Source organism: Rhineura floridana, chromosome 2 (genome assembly GCF_030035675.1).
Source record: "Rhineura floridana isolate rRhiFlo1 chromosome 2, rRhiFlo1.hap2, whole genome shotgun sequence".
Taxonomy (NCBI): domain Eukaryota; kingdom Metazoa; phylum Chordata; class Lepidosauria; order Squamata; family Rhineuridae; genus Rhineura; species Rhineura floridana.
Window position 1 is genome coordinate 168,343,520 of NC_084481.1, and position 19,937 is coordinate 168,363,456.

Consider the following 19,937-nt stretch of genomic DNA (forward strand, 5'->3'; position numbering starts at 1 on the left):
AGTAGGGCCAAACTCACATGGAGGGTTAGGTTCCAGACCCCCGCCGAAAAGCAAAAATTGCCAAAAAGTGGAACACCGACAATAAAATGGCACCCGACACCCGAAAAACATGGAAAAAGCGGAACAAGCACCATATGAGTGGGGCCCTACTGTAATTGAAAACCGCCATATTAGTGGAACGCCGGGAAGCGTGGCCCTCCTGTATTACAGAGCCATATTGGGGAATTATGGGAAGGGGTGTAACTCAGGGGTACAACATCTGCTTTGCGTGCAGAAGGTCCCCTGGCATCTCCAGCTAGGGCTGGAAAAGAAGACCTCTCCCCAAATCCCTGGAGGTGTGCTGCCAGTCAGTCTAGACCAGCCTTTCCCAACCAGTGTGCCTCCAGTTGTTGTTGGACCACAACTCCCATCTTTCCTGACCATTGGCAATGCTGGCTGAGGCTGATGGGAGTTGTAGTCCAACAACATCTGGAGGCACACTGGTTGGGAAAGGCTGGTGTAGACAATACTGATGGAGATGGACCATGGTCTGACTCTGGATACGGCAGCTCCCTCTGCTCCTGTCAGCCTCCCAGGCAGGCCGCTGCAGACTTGCCTCTGCCTTCCCCCGTCAGCAGGTACAAGTCATTAGTCAGCCACTGAAGCTGAGGAGAGGCAAGAGAGTTTTTGCAGGATTCATCAGCTCAGCCCACTGAGAAGCACAGCTGGGTGTACTCAAGGGCAGGCTCCTTTAAAAGCAGGCTGGAAGGCCAAGGAGGGCCTCTTCTCTCTAGATGCAGCAAAGGGTGGGCTGCGTGAAGAGGCAATTGCCCAGGAAAAACAGGGGGGGGGGTGTTGAGAAAGGCGGGACAGAGTGGACATGGATGTTTGAGAGAGACAGGACAGAGCAATAGGCAGGATCCCCAGGCTTTCTGGGAACTAGCAGAAGGTGAGGAGAGCTGCGGCAAGAGGAGCAAAGCTTGTGGAGGAAGGAGTGTGGCCACTTAATAGGCAGAGGACGCTGCCCACAAGCCTATAGGGAGGCAAGTAATGAGGTAGCTCCTGCAAAGCTGAGCCGGAGGAACTCTGCCATAAAAGGGGCCATAAAACACAGACTTTGGAGGCTGCGTGAGGTATGTAGAGGTGGGCCCCGTGAAGTGAATGGGATGCCCAGGACCTCTGGGGCTAGAACCTAAACTGTAATGCTTGGACAACAAAGGAGCATTTGCAGAAGGCAATTGTCACTTTGTTCTGTTTGGCTGGGTGCGGGATGGATCCTAGGTGCCTCCACGTGCTTCCCCCCCGAACCTGTCATAGGTCCCAACGGGCTTAATAGCCTTTCTGGGCCTTCTCTGCTAATAAAAAACTACTGGCTGTGACAAAGTGTTGGGTTGGCCAGTCCAGGTGTCAGTTTACCTCAAGTTGTCCTAGATGGGATTTGAATGGATTTGTGCAGCATTGTATTACAGTCCAATCCTGTACATGACTACTCAGAACTAAACCTTGTTGAGTTCAGTAAGTCTTACTGAGTGATTAGAATTGCAGTCTATTTTTCAAATGTTTGTTTCTATTCTGTAAGCAGACTTGAGAAATTTAACTATAGGGTGGCCTATAAATAACCCTAAATGAATGAATAAATAAAATTTGTGAGAATGGATCAGGCGACGGAAAATCTGCATTTTTATAAGCCATTTTATGGCATTTTCATGGAGTTTGCCGCTGTCCCTTATAAAAATGATCCCTTATTCCACACCCAAATTGAGGATGTAGCAAATTTAAATTCTCTGAACAGAAAATGCATCAAGTTTTAAATATTAAAGAGAGGAGGAGGCTGGAGTGCAGATGGAGGAAAACTCCCAGTGGATACAACTATGCTTTGGTAAGTGCCACCAATAAGTTGTATACAAAAGCGGTAAGGACAGCAAAGAAGCTCTATTTTGCTGCCTCTATTAGATCATCTTTATGCCACCCAGCGGAGCTTTTTAAAGTCGTGCAAGGGCTCTTACACTCTGGCCCCCATGATACTATGGAAACATCTGAGACCCGCTGCAACGAAATTGCTGGACACTTTCAAGATAAGATCGCATGTATCCGCAGGGACCTTGACTCTGATGTTGTGACAGATGAATCCATTGAAGTGTCCGGAGCACGGCCTTGTCCTTCTTTATTGGATGAGTTTCAGTTGGTGCAGCTCGAGGAAGTGGACAAGGTGCTTGGAATGGTTCGGGCAACCACGTCTGTTCTGGATCCTTGCCCATCTTGGCTAGTGAAAGCTAGCAGGGCTGGGACCACCGGTTGAGCCAAGGAAGTGGTTAACGCCTCCTTGAGGGAGGGAGTAGTCCCTGGTAGCCTCAAGGAGGCAGTAGTGAGACCTCTTTTAAAGAAACCCTCCTTGGACCCAGATAATCTGAATAACTATAGACCGGTGGCGAATGTCCCTTTTTTGGGCAAGGTTTTGGAGCGGGTGGTTGCCAGCCAACTCCAGGCGCTCTTGGATGAAACCGATTATCTAGATCCGTTTCAATCCGGTTTCAGGCCCGGTTTTGGCACCGAAATAGCCTTGGTCGCCCTGTATGATGACCTTTGTCGGGAGAGGGACAGGGGGAGTGTGACTCTGTTGATTCTCCTTGATCTCTCAGCGGCGTTTGATACCATCGACCATGGTATCCTTCTGGGGAGACTCGCGGAGTTGGGTGTCGGGGGCACTGCTTGGCAGTGGTTCCGCTCCTACTTCGCGGATCGTCACCAGAAGGTAGTGCTTGGGGAACATCACTCGACACCATGGACTCTCCATTGTGGAGTCCCCCAGGGATCGGTCTTGTCCCCCATGCTTTTCAACATCTACATGCAGCCGCTGGGTGCGGTCATCAGGAGTTTTGGAGTGCGTTGCCATCAGTACGCTGATGACACGCAGCTCTGTTTCTCCTTTCTATCTTCCTCAGGTGAGTCTGTTGATGTGCTGAACCGTTGCCTGACCGCGATAATGGACTGGATGAGAGCTAATAAACTGAGACTCAATCCAGACAAGACCGAGACATTGTTGGTGAACGCCTTCCCTGCTCAGATGGTGGATGCTTACCCTGTTCTGGATGGGGTTACACTCCCCCTGAAAGAACAGGTACGTAGTTTGGGGGTTCTTCTCGACTCTTCCTTGTCTCTCGAGGCCCAAGTGGCCTCGGTGGCACGGAATGCGTTTTACCATCTTCGTCTGGTAGCCCAACTACGCCCCTATCTGGACAGGGACGACCTCACCTCCGTTGTCCACGCTCTGGTAACTTCAAGATTGGATTACTGTAATGCGCTCTACGTAGGGCTGCCCTTGAAGACAGTTCGGAAGCTTCAGCTGGTGCAGAACGCAGCTGCCAGATTAGTGACGAGGACCAGTTGGTCTTCGCATATAACACCTGTCCTGGCGCGTCTGCACTGGCTTCCTATTTGCTTCCGGGCGAGATTCAAGGTGCTGGTTTTGACCTATAAAGCCTTACACGGCGTGGGACCTCAATACCTTGTGGAACGCCTCTCTCGCTATGAACCTACCCGTTCACTTCGTTCAGAATCTAAGGCCCTCCTCCGGGTACCAACCCATCGGGAAGCCCGGAGGGTGGTTACTAGATCTAGGGCCTTTTCTGTGGTGGCCCCTGAGTTGTGGAACAGCCTCCCCGAAGAGGTACGCCTGGCGCCTACACTTCCATCTTTTTGGTGCCAGGTAAAGACCTTTTTATGCTCCCAGGCATTTTAATCTTCTTAACTTTTTAAATCTTTTAATCTGTATTTTAATTTTTGTAGTATTTATTTTGTTTTTGCTGTGCTTTTTGTTGTTTGTTTGTATATGTTTTGTATTTTTATTATGATATATTGTATTTTATTTTGTTTGTTCACCGCCCTGAGAGCTATTTCGCTAAGGGCGGTATATAAATTGAAATAATAAATAAATAAATAAATAAATAAATAAATAAATATTATTTATGCATTTTGAAATGTGCAAAATATATTCTGCTCTATGTCAAGGTGTTGTTACTGGTGTGCAAAGCCCTATATTAGTTTGAGACCAGGATATTTTAAAAATTGTCTCAATTGCTGCACTCTGTAAAAAAGTGCCATGTTTCACTTTCACCTTCCAGACCTTCTTAGCCCCGAGGCAAGGGTTACATACATATAACTAATTTAACACACATCCCCTGCCCCCAAAGAATCCTGGGAACTACCTCTCAGAGAGCTACAATTCCCAACATCCTTAAACTACAGTTCCCAGGATTCTTTTGGGGGGTGGGGAAGTGTTTTAAATGTGCTTTAAAAGTATGGTGTGTATGCAGCCAAGGTCTCCACAAAGTATCACATCAATTAGGGACCCCAGAGATGTCTTTAGAGGAGGTGGGGGTCCAATCTTAAATTAAAAATTAGGTTCAAAAGGGATCTCTGCTATATTGAAAAGACACAGTTCATTAATATTAAGGGATGGTATAAGAAGTAGAAGCCAACTGTACAGGGTTTGGCCTCTTCATCTTCAACCTAAACTATAACTTCCTCCTTTCACTCTCTTTTCACACACATAAGCTCAGATCAGCTCCTCCATCTATAGCAACGCTCTGCACCTGACACAGCAAGCAAGGTACTGCAGTTTGATCTTAAAAAAAGAGGGACAGGTACAGTCCATTTCCCACCAATCAGCCTTGCCTATAGCAGTCTGTTTTGCCTGAACATCCCAGTGAGGAATCAGCTTTCCTGATCAATCCGGGGGGGACGGGACTCAGCCCTCTCTGCCCCCCTCCTTTCTAGGATCCCACACACTAAAACTCCAATTTGGAGAAAGGAGACTTGTCATGGAATTCATAGTTTGTTACCTAACCTTAGTCACCATCAATGAGAAAAGAAAAAAAGAGCTACAGACTACACATTTATTTATTCAATTTATATCCCAGCCTTCCTCCCAGATGGGAAAAATGCCCCTTGCTCTGACCAGCGGAAGCCCTATTTAGATCACTTCTAGCCTGACAAGTCACCAGACTGTTTTTTTATGCTTTCCTCCATAACTGGAGGGTTGGTGTTGCATAGTGGTTAAGAAATTTAGCTATGAATCAGAAAGTCCACTGTTCAAATTTCACCTCTGCCATCAACTCAGTAGGTGGTCTTAGGCAAGGCTCTCTGTCAGCCTCAGTCCTCCCATCTGAAATATGGGGGATAATACTGACATACCTTACAGAGTTACTGCATGTGAAGTGCTTTGAACACTTGAAAGTGCTATAGAAATGTTTATTATTCTTCACAACAAGAATGGGAAAAGAGCAGGAAAGGTCTTTCAGACTCCTAGACACTGACATGTGCCTAAGATTTTAAACAAGGAAGGAAGGGTTGGGCAAAATTCAAGGGAGGGAATCCCATGTTTTGCACAGCAAGCATGTGGAATGAACTGAGCCCTGACTCCAAGTGCCAGTGTGCATGCAGTGGTTAGGACTGGGGACGCCAGGATTCAAATCTCCACTCAGCCACAAAGCTCACTAGATGACTAGAGGTCACTCACTATTTCTCAGCTTGATCTACCTCACAGGGTTGTTGTGATGATAAAGTAAGTGCGTGGAATCATATATGCCACCATGACTCCATAGTGGATCGGTGGGATAAACATACAGGTAGTAATACTACTACTAATAATAATCTGGCATCCCTTCTTTTGTACATCACTCCTACCTGAGGAACCCAATCCAGTGTTCTTCATCCACTGGAATGTACACCTGGTCCACGCTCTGCACCACAGCTCCATCCTTGATCCACAGCATCTCTGGGTCTTCCATTCCCTCGAGGCTGCAGTTCAGTTTCACAGGCTGTCCCTGGGAAACCTTCAGTTTGATTGGCATTCCAGTAACCTTCATTCCTGAAAGAAAGCAACCTCCCTCCTCTCCACGCCCACAAAAGGGGGAGCGAGGAGGTCGAGAGTACAGTAAATTAGCCAAGGTTGGTGGTCTGTAGTGCAAGAAGACAGAACAAAATGCACAGCCACCTAATGAGCTTTATTATATTTGTTGAATGATTGCTAGATGAGAGGATGGAAATTCCTGTTAGGAAATAATGGAGGAGGTTAAATCCATGCAGGCTTCTCCAACAACATGCCAATTTGGAGATCAGCAGGGTAAAGCCATACAGTAGCAATCTGTCAGTGGTAGATACAGCTGCAGAGGACATGCTTTGCAGCAGCGCCCTGGTAATGCTTTTGTAGGTACTATTCTCAGAACAGCAGTACAATTCCACGCCAATTTTCTCTGGATTTCTGACTGCCAGGTAATAGTCATGTGCTCTTTAAGAAATCATGCCTTTTGATCTATGCCTATGGAAAGAGCTGGCATTTTAGAAAGTTATTCATATAGGGGGTTGTTCAGTGTGCACTTTCTCTTTATTGCAAAAGCTCCCAAGCAGTTTTGAAAACACGATGGAAGTAAAGTCTGATCAAGAGCTTTGGCATGAGAGGAAACAAACCATTTTTACAGAACATACTTCTCTCTCTCTCTCTCTGAATGTGTGGTGTGGGATTATTTCAACCAGTAGCCAGGCAACCCCCAAATCCAGGATGTAGTGCCAAATTCTGATCTCATTCCCCATTTGGATGAGTGTCACTAATTCATTTGCAGGTGGTGGCGTTTCTCAGATTTCCTTTGGGGAGGGGTAAATACATTCAGAATGTGCTTCAGGGCTCTCAATTGTGTTTGAGTGGGTGGAGAGAGCTATTGCATCCATAAGAAGAAAATGTATGGAATATGTTAGCTTGAGCAAAAACCAAAGCAAGCTGTTTGAATGCTTTGGGAAAAGATGAGCATGCGTGGCAAGGAAGAAAATAAACACGGTGGTAAAGAAGCAGCAAGATAGAGAATTAAAATGCAATCGCCAGTTCCAAGAAAAGACTATGCCTCTTTGGCGACCTCTGCTGTAGCCACTGGACAGTATTAACCATCAGCAGAAGAGGGAGGTGCCACGTGTCAATTTGCTATTCATCATGAGGTTCTTATCTTTATTATAATTGTTTTGTACTGAGTTTGTGTAACTGCTTTGCAAAGTGCCAATTTTGTTTGCTACTTTTAGCATGCCAATGGAAAGGGGGCAGATAAGTTTAATTAAAAAAGAGATACAGGGTTGTCATTCCACTTTTGCAACAGACTTCCACTTGCACAATAGAACTTTGTACTCTTCTCTCCTGCAGCCCCCTGTGCACTTTCAAAATTCTCTTCAGAGGGTTGGGGGATCCTCTGGAGCAGATTTGGGGGGCATGCAGGGAGAGGAGAGGAAGGGGAGTCCTTTTGTATGAGTGGAACTCCACATGCACAATGCTGGATAAAACCCACAGTAAATAAATAGTGTTTTCAATATTAGAAGTGTTGATAATTCACTCTGTTTCAGCATGATGATTTTGGCATTAGCCAGTATTAGATCTTCTCCAGTGTAGCCCTTCCTGCTACAATGTACCCTTCTAACACATCAAGTTCATCCATACATGCAAGATCAGTTGTCCTATGCAATTATCCTTTTCATGTTTTCTGGCCCCGCTGAACATGAATCTACAAGAAGTTTTTAATGGTTTCTGGTGTTGGTGAAGAAGTTGACACAACAAAGATGAGTTCTCAGAGAAATCTAGTGTCTTGAAGCCTTTTTTAAAAAAAGACTATTTGTTACGCAGGGTTCTGAGTGGTCTCCCATCAAAAGAACTGACCAGATCCACATCTGTTCAGCTTTTGCAGTGCTATACCTTTAGATGTTCCCAGGTCATTTACCAGGCCCCTGCATCATGATAACTTTGCAGAAGTCTGCTGACCTCTTATTAAATCAACAGTCGATGGTGGATAAGGCATGAAACTGCTAGAGTCACATAAATGCTTCTGGAGATACTTTATTTTGTAGTGGGCACTGTCCAATTGAACTTTGCATTATATGTAGTAAAATGCCATAGTCAAGTGGCATTTTAGTACAACACACTTGTGTATTTGGTTGGTTCTATTATTGTTCTTGATAATGTTTATTTGAAAATAGCAAATATGTATTTTTAAAACTGGAAATACTTCCCTCATGAGAACCCCAAACATTTGCAAAATATTCACTTCCTACCTAACAAACAAAAATGCTGATTTTGGATGGCTGTGTTAACTAAATCCTGCAACCACATTGTAAATCACCTGCTACAATAACTCTGTTTACGAGTCAACATACTCTAAGTAAAATGTAAGCTATTGTAAACCATCTTGGAAATTCTGAATGGAAGGGCTGTCTAGAAACATGTTTTAAAATAAGTCAACCCAGTGAAGATAGGCAAATTCTCCATTGTCCTTAGATGGTATTTCACACTCTGCCAGGTCAATTTTGTTTGAATCCACAGAGATTTTTAAAAGCAAGAGTTAACAGTACTTGAGGTAGGTCAGGTGTGTCCAAGCTCTATAAGCTGCCACCACACCCCCATAGCACCCTCTACCCCCAGATGGAAGTGATTGGGGGGGGATGTCCAAGGCAGATTCTTAAAAGGGAAACTGAGATAGCCTCCAGCTCACTTATCCCTGCCGGAGTTCATCATAGCTTGTTTTTCTCTGACCACTTAGTTTTCCATGGGTGCTTCCAGACAGGTGTTTATTGCGGGATTGCTGCTGCTCATACATGCAAGTTTTTTTGCAGCATCCACATGATGTCACTGGCATCAAAATACTGGTGCATATTCCCCCCGTTTAATCCAGATTTCCCCTTTCTCTGGGAAATCTAGTTTTAAAAAATACCCACACCTGTTGCCAATGATCCATTTATGATATCTGAACAACAACCCCCACTCTGGAAACACCCTATGTCAGGTGGGTTTTTTGTATGGAGGAGCATTTAATTAATAGAATCATAGAGTTGGAAGGGGCCTATAAGGCCATTGAGTCCAACCCCTGCTCAATGCAGGAATCCAAATTCACACCTACCCAACACATGGCTGTCTAGCTGCCTCTTGAATGCTTCCAGTGTTGGAGAGCCAACCACCTCCATAGGTAATTGCTTCCATTGTTGTACTGTTCAGTTGAAATCTGGCTTCTTGTAACTTGAGCCCATTATTCCATGTCCTGCACTCTGGTTAATTACATAACCCTCTACCAACCCTCTGAAGTAATATAACACAGGTTTACTACCTCAGTGTGAACTAGGCCTACATTATACTGGCTTCCCAGCATGCTGGGCTAGCATCTGCCTACCATGCCAGGACTATAGCATCACCCTGCCTATATAACATGATTACATTCACATTTCTGCAGCAAACTGGCAATCGCTCATATTGCCACATGATACTGAGAAAGTAACTAGGGAGTTTTTGCCTGTGAAAGGAGAATAAGAAGATGGAGCTAGTGGCAGGGGATCTTACAATGCTTAGTGCAGACCACCTAGAAGTGATCTGCACAAGATCAGTAATGCTAATCTCAACTAGAGAACCTCTGTAGCAGGAAAGCATTTTGTTCTTTGATTGGATTAACAAAGCTTGCTAACCCAGTAGTTCCCATACCTCACTCCTTGTAATCCCCCCCCCTGCTAAGAACAATGAAGCTGGCAAAATGATACTTTAGGTTTAGACACAGATTTTGTTGTTGGGCTAAGGAATTAACCACACCACTGAGAAACATGATCTAACACATTATTTAATTCAACAATGGCATAAACTATGTGTGTGCACCAGAAATCATCCTCCCTCTTAGCATAATACTGAAGCAGAAGCATCTTTGCAACCGCAGATCAGAAAAGGTACTGCCAGGGCCAAGAAGATGCCAGCATGGTTAACGAGCAAAGTCAAGGAAGCTCTTAGAGGCAAAAAGTCTTCCTTCAGAAAATGGAAGTCTTGTCCGAATGAAGAAAATAAAAAAGAACACAAACTCTGGCAAAAGAAATGCAAGAAGACAATAAGGGATGCAGGACTTCCGGGAAGGGTGACTTAGCCTGTGCCTGCTTTTGAGACGGGCTCCTGCCTCAAAAGAAGCTTATTCAGATATATCAGTCAGTTTTTTTTTTTTTTTGACTGATTAAACTTCTCCCGGGTAGGGAGAAACGAAGAGATTAACCTCAAAGCCTATTTTTGTTGGGACGACCAGATCTCATTAATTTATGGGACGAGGTCCAGCCGACGAAGGTGGGACGGATTTTCAACAACAAGCTCTATCTGATAAAGCGAACGTTCATCTTATCTTCTAAGAGAGAACGCACTAACAGGCAAGCACCCTTCTTTCTATATTTTTCTTTTACTTGACTTAAATTGTTGCTGTTTAAAAGAGATTTGCCAGATTGATCGGTTTTTGACATCTCACTGGGGAGCCATAACTTCTCTCTGCTACTCACTAATTAATAGCTTATCTCTGTTTTTGTTGCAAAAAGCTGTCCTGGATTTGCATTCTAAAGATATACACAGAAGAGGGATTTCTATTCCAGATTTTTATTTTGAAGAATATTATATTGTCTGAGACTACTCTCTTTTTGGTCTATTTTATTTTGACGAATCTGTTTCCTGACGACCGCCATTAATTGTTTCGATCCTGGGAACTGCATTTTGTTTACTTAAGCATGGAGAGATAAGGCTGTCTGCTCTGTTTATACTGTGATGTCACCAAGTTTGGAGTATTAACCCAATTGTTGCTGAAATAAGAAGTGGTTTTCCTATATTTTTCTTTTAAAATGGCAATTAAGAAAGTGGCTGAGAATCTGGAAATAACTATGTTTCAGAAAATAATGGATGAGATTGAGATAACGAAACAAAACCTGCGACAGGGTTGTAAGGAGCTGAAAATTGAATTGAGTAAAATGAAGCAGGAGATTAAAGATATAGGGGTCCCTGTGAGAGAGGTGACCCTGGAAGGGGTCCCTGTGAGAGAGGAGACCCCGGAGATTGGAACAAACGTGGAACAGGAAAAAGATTTGGAGTCTATGGACTTTAGAAACAAAATCTATTGTTTGGAGACACAGGAGATTAAAGACATAGGGGTCCTTGTGAGAGAGGAGACCCTGGAGACTGGAACAGGGGTCCCTGTGAGAGAGGAGACCCTGGAGACTGGAACAGGGGTCCCTGTGAGAGAGGAGATCCCGGAGATTGGAACAAACGTGGAACAGGAACAAGATTTGGAGTCTATGGACTTTAGAAATAAAATCTATTGTTTGGAACTCAATGTTATCTCTGAAGAAATTAATGAAGATTCTAGAGATAAAGTTATCAATGGCATGGATAATCTTCTGGACTGGAATGATGTGATGGAGCCCAATATAGAGAAAATCTATGGAATTAACTGCAGCCATGTGACAATGGAAAAACTTTCAAGAGATGACCCAGTGTATTTTGAAAAAAAGAACAGAGATATGATTTTACAGCAGTATTTCAGCAACCTATTCAGAATGGATGGCAAGAAAATATTTGGGATAGAGGTAATTCCCATCAGACTCTTACTATATGACTATGGCTTTGACAGCAAGATTATTATGGAATACTGATAATGGAAGATTGGATACTGAAATTACTGGACTTAACAAGACTACTGAAGATGGAAGATGGAAAATGGAACTAATAGGGATAATAGAACAATGGCTACTGAAATTACTGAACCTAACAGATTCTGATGTGATGGATTAATTGAAATGTTTATTTTGACTATGGTTATGACAATAAGATTATCATAATTAGTAATGAGATGGATTAATCGATATGCTTATCTGGAAAAAAAAATTGATAGATATATTTCTTAAAGAATTGAAACCTCTCTTTGACTTTTTGTGGAAAGAATAAAGTAATGTTTATGAGATTTGATGATTAAGTAAGATAACTACTGGAGGAAAGTGATTTTATAATATGACTTAAGAGACAGGATTGTTATATATTATAGACTTATAACTGATTTGATCTTTGACAAATGGGAAGTCAATATTTTACTCTTTATTTTTTATTTTTGTTTTTTTTTTCTTTTTTTCTTTTTGTTTAACTATTTTTGATTTTGTTTTTTGTCTTTGAATGTTTTATGATTTCGTCTTGTATGTTTTATGAAAATCTGAATAAAAATTATTGAAAAAAAAAAAAAAAAAGAAGACAATAAGGGATGCTAAAAAAGAATTTGAGGAGCACATTGCTAAGAACATAAAAACCAACAACAAAAAATTCTATCAATACATTCAAAGCAGGAGACCATCTAGGGAGGCGATTGGACCCTTGGATGATAAGGGAGTCAAAGGAGTACTAAAGAACGATAAGGAGATTGCAGAGAAGCTAAATGAATTCTTTGCATCTGTCTTCACAGTGGAAGATATAGGGCAGATCCCTGAACCTGAACTAACATTTGCAGGAAGGGATTCTGAGGAACTGAGACAAATAGTGATAACGAGAGAGGAAGTTCTAGGCTTAATGAACAATATAAAAACTGACAAATCACCGGGCCTGGATGGCATCCACCCGAGAGTTCTCAAAGAACCCAAAGGTGAAATTGCTGATCTGCTAACTAAAATATGTAACTGGTCCCTCGGGTCCTCCTCCGTGCCTGAGGACTGGAAAGTGGCAAATGTAACGCCAATCTTCAAAACGGGATCCAGAGGGGATCCCGGAAATTACAGGCCAGTTAGCTTAACTTCTGTCCCTGGAAAACTGGTAGAAAGTATTATTAAAGCTAGATTAACTAAGCACATAGAAGAACAAACCTTGCTGAAGCAGAGCCAGCATGGCTTCTGCAAGGGAAAGTCCAGTTAGAATTCTTTGAGAGTGTCAACAAGCATATAGATAGAGGTGATCCAGTGGACATAGTGTACTTAGACTTTCAAAAAGCGTTTGACAAGGTACCTCACCAAAGACTTCTGAGGAAGCTTAGCAGTCATGGAATAAGAGGAGAGGTCCTCTTGTGGATAAGGAATTGGTTAAGAAGCAGAAAGTAGGAATAAACGGCCAGTTCTCCCAATGGAGGGCTGTAGAAAGTGGAGTCCCTCTAGGATCAGTATTGGGACCTGTACTTTTCAACTTGTTCATTAATGACCTAGAATTAGGAGTGAGCAGTGAAGTGGCCAAGTTTGCTGACGACACTAAATTGTTCAGGGTTGTTAAAACAAAGAAGGATTGCGAAGAGCTCCAACAAGACCTCTCCAAACTGAGTGAATGGGTGGGAAAATGGCAAATGCAATTCAATATAAATAAGTGTAAAATTATGCATATTGGAGCAAAAAATCTGAATTTCACATATACGCTCATGGGGTCTGAACTGGCGGTGACCGACCAGGAGAGAGACCTCGGGGTTGTAGTGGACAGCACGATGAAAATGTCGACCCAGTGTGCGGCAGCTGTGAAAAAGGCAAATTCCATGCTAGCGATAATTAGGAAAGGTATTGAAAATAAAACAGCCGATATCATAATGCCGTTGTATAAATCTATGGTGTGGCCGCATTTGGAATACTGTGTACAGTTCTGGTCGCCTCATCTCAAAAAGGATATTATAGAGTTGGAAAAGGTTCAGAAGAGGGCAACCAGAATGATCAAGGGGATGGAGCGACTCCCTTACGAGGAAAGGTTGCAGCATTTGGGGCTTTTTAGTTTAGAGAAAAGACAGGTCAGAGGAGACATGATAGAAGTGTATAAAATTATGCATGGCATTGAGAAAGTGGATAGAGAAAAGTTCTTCTCCCTCTCTCATAATACTAGAACTCGTGGACATTCAAAGAAGCTGAATGTTGGAAGATTCAGGACAGACAAAAGGAAGTACTTCTTTACTCAGCGCATAGTTAAACTATGGAATTTGCTCCCATAAGATGCAGTAATGGCCACCAGCTTGGATGGCTTTAAAAGAAGATTAGACAAATTCATGGAGGACAGGGCTATCAATGGCTACTAGCCGTGATGGCTGTGCTCTGCCACCCTAGTCAGAGGCCGCATGCTTCTGAAAACCAGTTGCAGGAAGCCTCAGGAGGGGAGAGTGTTCTTGCACTCGGGTCCTGCTTGCGGGCTTCCCCCAGGCACCTGGTTGGCCACTGTGAGAACAGGATGCTGGACTAGATGGGCCACTGGCCTGATCCAGCAGGCTCTTCTTATGTTCTTATGTTATACATATATACATTTCATGCATGAAATGACAGTCTTATGAAATATAGGCAATCCCTTGTGGCAGCAAAACTGCTTAGCTTTCAATTATTCACTTGGCTAACAGAGTTAGTAATGTACAAACACTGATATCTTTGGGAGGCAACTTAGGATTTATGTTCCTGCCCTCAGACAGCTGAGGTTCCAAGAAATCACAGTGCAATATTGGAAGGAGTGTACTGAGCAAAGTACAAGAAGGACTGGATTTCAGGGAGGGAGGACAAATCTTAAGGGAACAATTGGAGATATTCTTTTGGCTCTTGATGAAAGGAAATGGATGAACGATTAAGACATAGGCAGTTCGGAAAGAACAGGTATTAATATTTATTGTTCATGCGTGCACACGCATATATATTCCCAATTTCCAGCAATGATTGCTATCTAATTAAACTCTTACTCACAGAGATAATTAAAACCTAGTCATTAATGTCTCTTCACAATCTAATGATTATGGAAATCAAAAGAAGTTGCTACTATTAGGAGGAGCATCTTAACAATTCTTACAGATCTGGACTCAAAGAGCAGTGTGGCTCTTAGCCACCTTTTCCTAGCCAGATGGCAACTGTTGAAAGAGGCAACATCAATTACGTTACTATATAAACTCATGTAATTACATTATATAGGAACCGATACCTACAAGCTACAGCTGCAAAGTGCATCTTGCCAGTGAAAGGAGGAACTGGCATGACTGAATAGGAGACATTCAACATTCTTTTCCCACCCCTGATAAACACTCAGCAGGAAACAGTATAACACCACGAACACCCTCAGTTAGTTGTATTTCTTTGCCAGGCCTGGTTCCTATGGGTCCCTACTTTTAATAATTTGCTGATCTCAAGCCAAATAGGAATTAGTTATCTATTACTTTATAAAAACTCTTGACTACCGAGACCTAACAACAACCCAGTGCTGCTAGGTGCCTTTGCACTGCAACTTTCAGTCTCTGCAAATGCTGATTCCTGCCAGAAAAAAAGATTCAAATGTATTCTTAACAAGGGAAACCAGGCAACCGGAGACACATGTCTGCAAGGGGGTAACAGCCCCCAATCCCTCAAAAGCTTCTCTCCCAGATGCCAGGTTTGCACAGCCAGAACCCATATCCTGTGTGTCTGGAGGGTACGTCAGAGTTGGGGATTCCACATCATGACTGACTATAATATGGTAGAGTTGTTGATCGTGTATGATGTTGATCTTCCCCTAGTATGGAGGGACTCCATGCCAATACCACACACTCATAGCATCAGCTAGTCCCGACATGGAGCCTGTTCAAGCAGGGGAGGCACATTGTACACTTCTCCTGCATGATAGCCACCATGTAGAGTCTTCAGTGGCAGCAGCATTTCCAGCAGATTCTGCTTGCCTGCTGTAATGCCTGAAGTCACCCTCAGCCACCTCAGAACGCCTGAGAAACCACACACCAGGCATTGTTAACCTGCTGCCTTCCAGAGTTCTCTCTCTTTGTGTGTGTGTGTGTGTTATTTGCCTTCAAGTCAATTACGACTTATGGTGACTCTGAATCAGTGACCTGTAGCATCTGTTGTAAACCACCCTGTTCAGATCTGGTAAGTTCAGGTTTGTTGCTTCCTTTATGGAATCAATCCATCTTTTGTTTAGTCTTCCTCTTTTTCTAATCCCTTATTCATTTATTTATTTTATTAGATTTTTATACCGCCCGACTAGCATTAGCTCTCTGGGCAGTGTACAACAAAATATAAAAATACAAAAACATCTCAAAATCTCATAATAAAATACAGCATAAACATATGTAAAAACAAGAAATCAGAAACAATTACAACAAAATTTAAAACTAAAACAAGTTACATATTAAAACGCCATAGCAAAGAGGAAGGTCTTAACCTGGCGCCGAAAGGACAACAATGTCGGCGCCATACGCACCTCTTCGGGGAGACTTCTGTTTTTCCCAGCATCATTGTATTTTCTAGTAAATCATGTCTTCTCATTATGTGTCCAAAGTATGATAACCTCAATTTCAACATTTTAGCTTCTAGGGATAGTTCTGGTTTAATCTGTTCTAACACCCAATTATTTGTCTTTTCCCAGAGTTATTGGACTCCAACTTGCATCAGCTCCAGCCAGCATGGCTAAAAGTCAGAGATGATGGGAGTTGTAATCTAGCAGCTTCTGGATGGCCACAGGTCAGTCATCCCTGCTATAGACCTTTCTGGTCTTTCCATATTTTTTCAGAGTGTTTGCAAACTCTGATTGGCTGAAAGCCCTATACAGTGCTGGTCTGTCTTGTTCCTAGTCATGATGCTATCAACTTGGTATCATAGGAACTGTAAACATGGCACATAGGGAATTGTCAACATGGTGCCAGTGAGTCAGGGCTATCTTGTCACTCCTATCTATATCTGCTCTGCCAATAGACTACTTTGACTTAATACTGCTGACTCAACCACACTAGCCATCCAAGCCTGGAAACTGATGCCAGATGGATCTCGCCTAGAATTGTCAGCTCATGATCCAGAGAGAAAACCTATGACAGCAGACATCTTTCAGAAACAGTGACTCCCATTTCAGCACTATAGTAGGAAAATGGATCATTGCAGTTGCCAAGGCTGGAGACAGCAGATGTCCCGGATCTGTAAATGCAACATGCTGTGTCTTTGGATCAGGAGCTGACAACATGAACTGAAATAACTAGCCTGGCCAACAGCATCAGATCCACCTGCGGGTAAGTGCCTCTCCTATCAAGAGGACTGATGAGCTGCATCTTGTGATAGTATGCTACTGTATATTCAGTTTCAATTAGTATTTCTTTGTTTGGGCTAGTTCAATATGACAAGACGAAAACTTAAATTTTCAGTGTAAACTTTTTAGAACATCCACTGAAAGCATTAGGTATCTTTCCACCTTTCTCCACAAGTGAATCTGTCTACTGGTGGTGAAGTTATGGCATACCTGTAAAAATGGATATCTGCTTGACCTTCCTGATGTACACTAAGCATGTTATCTTATGCATATTTACTTCAAAGTAAGTCCCATTGGGCTTATTAGGATTCACTCCCAGTCCCTAGTAAGTGTTTTTAGGATTGTAGCCTCAATTATGTTAGATGGAGGAGGAAACATTGCTTTTCAAAATGCAGCAGACTGATTCATGTGTTTGTTCATTCACCAAAGAGATCACAATAGGCAGAGCATTGTTTATTTCCCAAAATACTCAACGAATGCATAAGGGGTTATGAGTACACATGTGAATCTCAAGTTCCCCAAAGTAGTATGTTTATTGCCATTTTGAAAAACTCCCCCCCCCCCGGTGTCTTGCTATAAAGATGTATGTCTAGGACTAAGTCACACAGAAAAAAAGAGGCCCTTCCTACACCAAAGAACTGAGGCCAATTCAAATATGGAAGCAAATATAGGTGCCAAACTCCTTAGATACATTAAAAGTGCCTGCTCAATAAGCAACCTCTAAGATAAAAATTCCCAGTGATTATTATTCCAGTAAAAGTGATCTTTTAAAGACATGAACATTTCAAAACAGATGTACTGCATGGTATAGCTGTCAAAATGTTTATTTAAAGCAGGAGTTCTGTGCTCTATGGATTCTTAGGGAGTCCATGGACTGGGTGCAACAACAAAAAATTTCCAATGCAATAAAATTAATTTTATTTTTTTACATTTATGGTGGTCTATAGATTTCATCAGATTCTCAAAGGGACCTGTTACCTGAAAAAAGGTTAAGAACCACTGCTCAAATAACGTTGATCCAGTTATAGATTTTGAGACTTTCCCCTCCCCTCCAAATATGACAGCCACAGAGCAGTCCACTTGAGGCCACTAAGTGTTGCAATGTCCTCTGAAAATGTGGTGAAGCCACTTATGGGGAAGCTTAGAGGGGGCCTATCAGAGCATCATGCTAGACAGTTTTAAAATGGACCAATTTGCCCAAACAAGGTACTTAGGTGAAGAGGATCACTTGTCACAACAACAGTGAAATTGTGATGATTCCAAGAGTGCGTTCATTCTCTTTATAAGAGCTGGCTTGCTGCAGATAACAAAAAGAGTTAGGTGAGTCAAATTCAGAAGATATCATGAAACTATTGAGCCTGCTGCAGATAGAAGGCAAGAGATGAAATAACACCACCACCACAAAATCCAAACCACTCATAAAATAAAACCAAGCATACTGGACAAAGAAAAAGAAAGAAAGAAAGAAAGAAAGAAAGAAAGAAAGAAAGAAAGAAAGAAAGAAAGAAAGATTTTCCCTAAGTAAGTTTTGTAACTTGATTCAGCTCTGATTAGTCATTATGAAAAGATTTAGGCCAGTTCCACAACACCCTGGGAAGTGACTGCTGTATCTATCCTGAACTCTTCCCGGGAGTTCCTTCCCGGAGAAAAAGTAAATCGTCAATGAGAGGTTTTTTGTTTTGAACCGGCCGAACAAGCAAATCTTGAAAGGGGTGGGGGTGGGGTAGGCGCGCATGAGGGGGTGGAATTCCCATTCTGAGAGCAAATCCACTGGATATTTTTGACCAGAATCGAGATCAAGCTCAAAACAGATTAGAAGCGAGGAAGAGCAACGTACGATCCGTAGAGGTTCTCAAAGGGACAAAGTTGGGACACCTCAAAAATAAGTCCAAAGAGGGGGACGGGGATGGCGGAGAGGGGAGGGGAGAAGACCCACAATCAGGCGCCTCCCGCCTTCTCTGCCCGCCGGTTTCTCTCGCCACCTCAGCTACAGAGGACTCTGAACACGAGCTGAGCGACCTTACCTGTTACAGCCGCGATGTCCCGCAGAAAGAGAGCCCATAGTGCCGGCAGCAGCAACAGCAGTCCCCGGATCTGCATAGTCTGCTTCATCTCCATCTCTTCCACATCATCATCTTTATCATCATTCTCCCCGCTACCTCCACACCGGTTGCCTCTCCTCGCGTCCAAAAAAAAAGGGGGGGGGAGGAAGAGGAGGTGGAGGGCGAAAAAGCAGAAAAGGCGGGTGGCAAAGCGGGGGGCGGGAGGAGGGGTAGAGAGCCAAAGCGATGCCCTTAGTCAAGGGCTCCCACGGGAGAGTGCAGGACGCGACTGTCGCTGGCCGGCGGACGTGGAGGTCCAGCCGCGTCGGGGATCTCTTCTTCGCGCACACGACCTGAGCAGGGCAAAGGAACCCTGATGTGGCAGAGTCAGGCACTACACCAATGCTCGCTCGGCTCAGCTGAGCCTTCTCCTCCTCTTTCCCTGAGCTTGTAATCCAAGATCCCCGAGCCGAGAAGGTCCCCCCCTGCTGGCCTCCCGCAGCAGACAAAATTCACTCGGCGATCATGGCTCGGCTTGGCCGGGCACCGAGCTCCCTCTCTCTTCTGCCGCCGCCGCGACTTCCTTCAGCAAGTCTTCCTCGCCTTGGCTTCTTCCTTCTCCTCCAGGAAATGGCGCTTTCTGGAGGCCACACGGCTCAGCTCCGCTTCTCGTGACATCACCGGCCTCATTAATATTTATGCCTCGTACCTATTTATTATCTTCTCACCCTCCCCCTTGAACTTTTTTCCCCTCGCGAAGTGGAAAATAACAGGCCTGTTTTGGATGATCGTGGCCTTTGAGAGAGAGACGCGGCGGGCGGTTTTCCAGAGGAAAAGAGACCCACGCAAACAACCCCCTGTTGCGCTAGCCGAGGAAAGCGCCTGGATTTCGTCGCGCAGGCCAAGCGGCTCCTTCATTGGCCTTATCCATAAAATCAAATGCGTTCGTGGTTTTTAAAAACGGGGAGAAAACCCACCTTCCGGCACTAGCTTAGTTCTGAAAGCTCAACTAATAAGATCATTCCTCTTTGTAAGAACACCTGTAGAGTATGTGCAGTAAACACACACAGCTGTTTGTGGGCATGCAACATCTCTGGATTTTGCAAGAAAGATCAGAGAGCAGGAAT

General features: G+C 43.6%; 1 protein-coding gene across 3 annotated transcripts in view; it reads right to left on the reverse strand.

Moving 5' to 3' along the window:
- The window catches only part of TYRO3 (TYRO3 protein tyrosine kinase), a 91,496-nt gene extending 71,783 nt beyond the window's left edge, over positions 1–19,713 (reverse strand). For 2 of the 3 annotated variants that reach the window (XM_061611371.1, XM_061611369.1), the window contains exons 1-2: positions 18,793–19,713; positions 5,665–5,872 (exon numbers count right to left, since the gene is read on the reverse strand). In XM_061611371.1, the coding sequence (XP_061467355.1) occupies positions 5,665–5,872; positions 18,793–18,886 (302 nt within the window). In that variant the 5' untranslated portion in view covers positions 18,887–19,713. The remainder of the gene's footprint in view (positions 1–5,664; positions 5,873–18,792) is intronic. The other variant, XM_061611370.1, reaches the window with a different exon arrangement.
- Between the last annotated feature and the right edge of the window lie 224 nt (positions 19,714–19,937).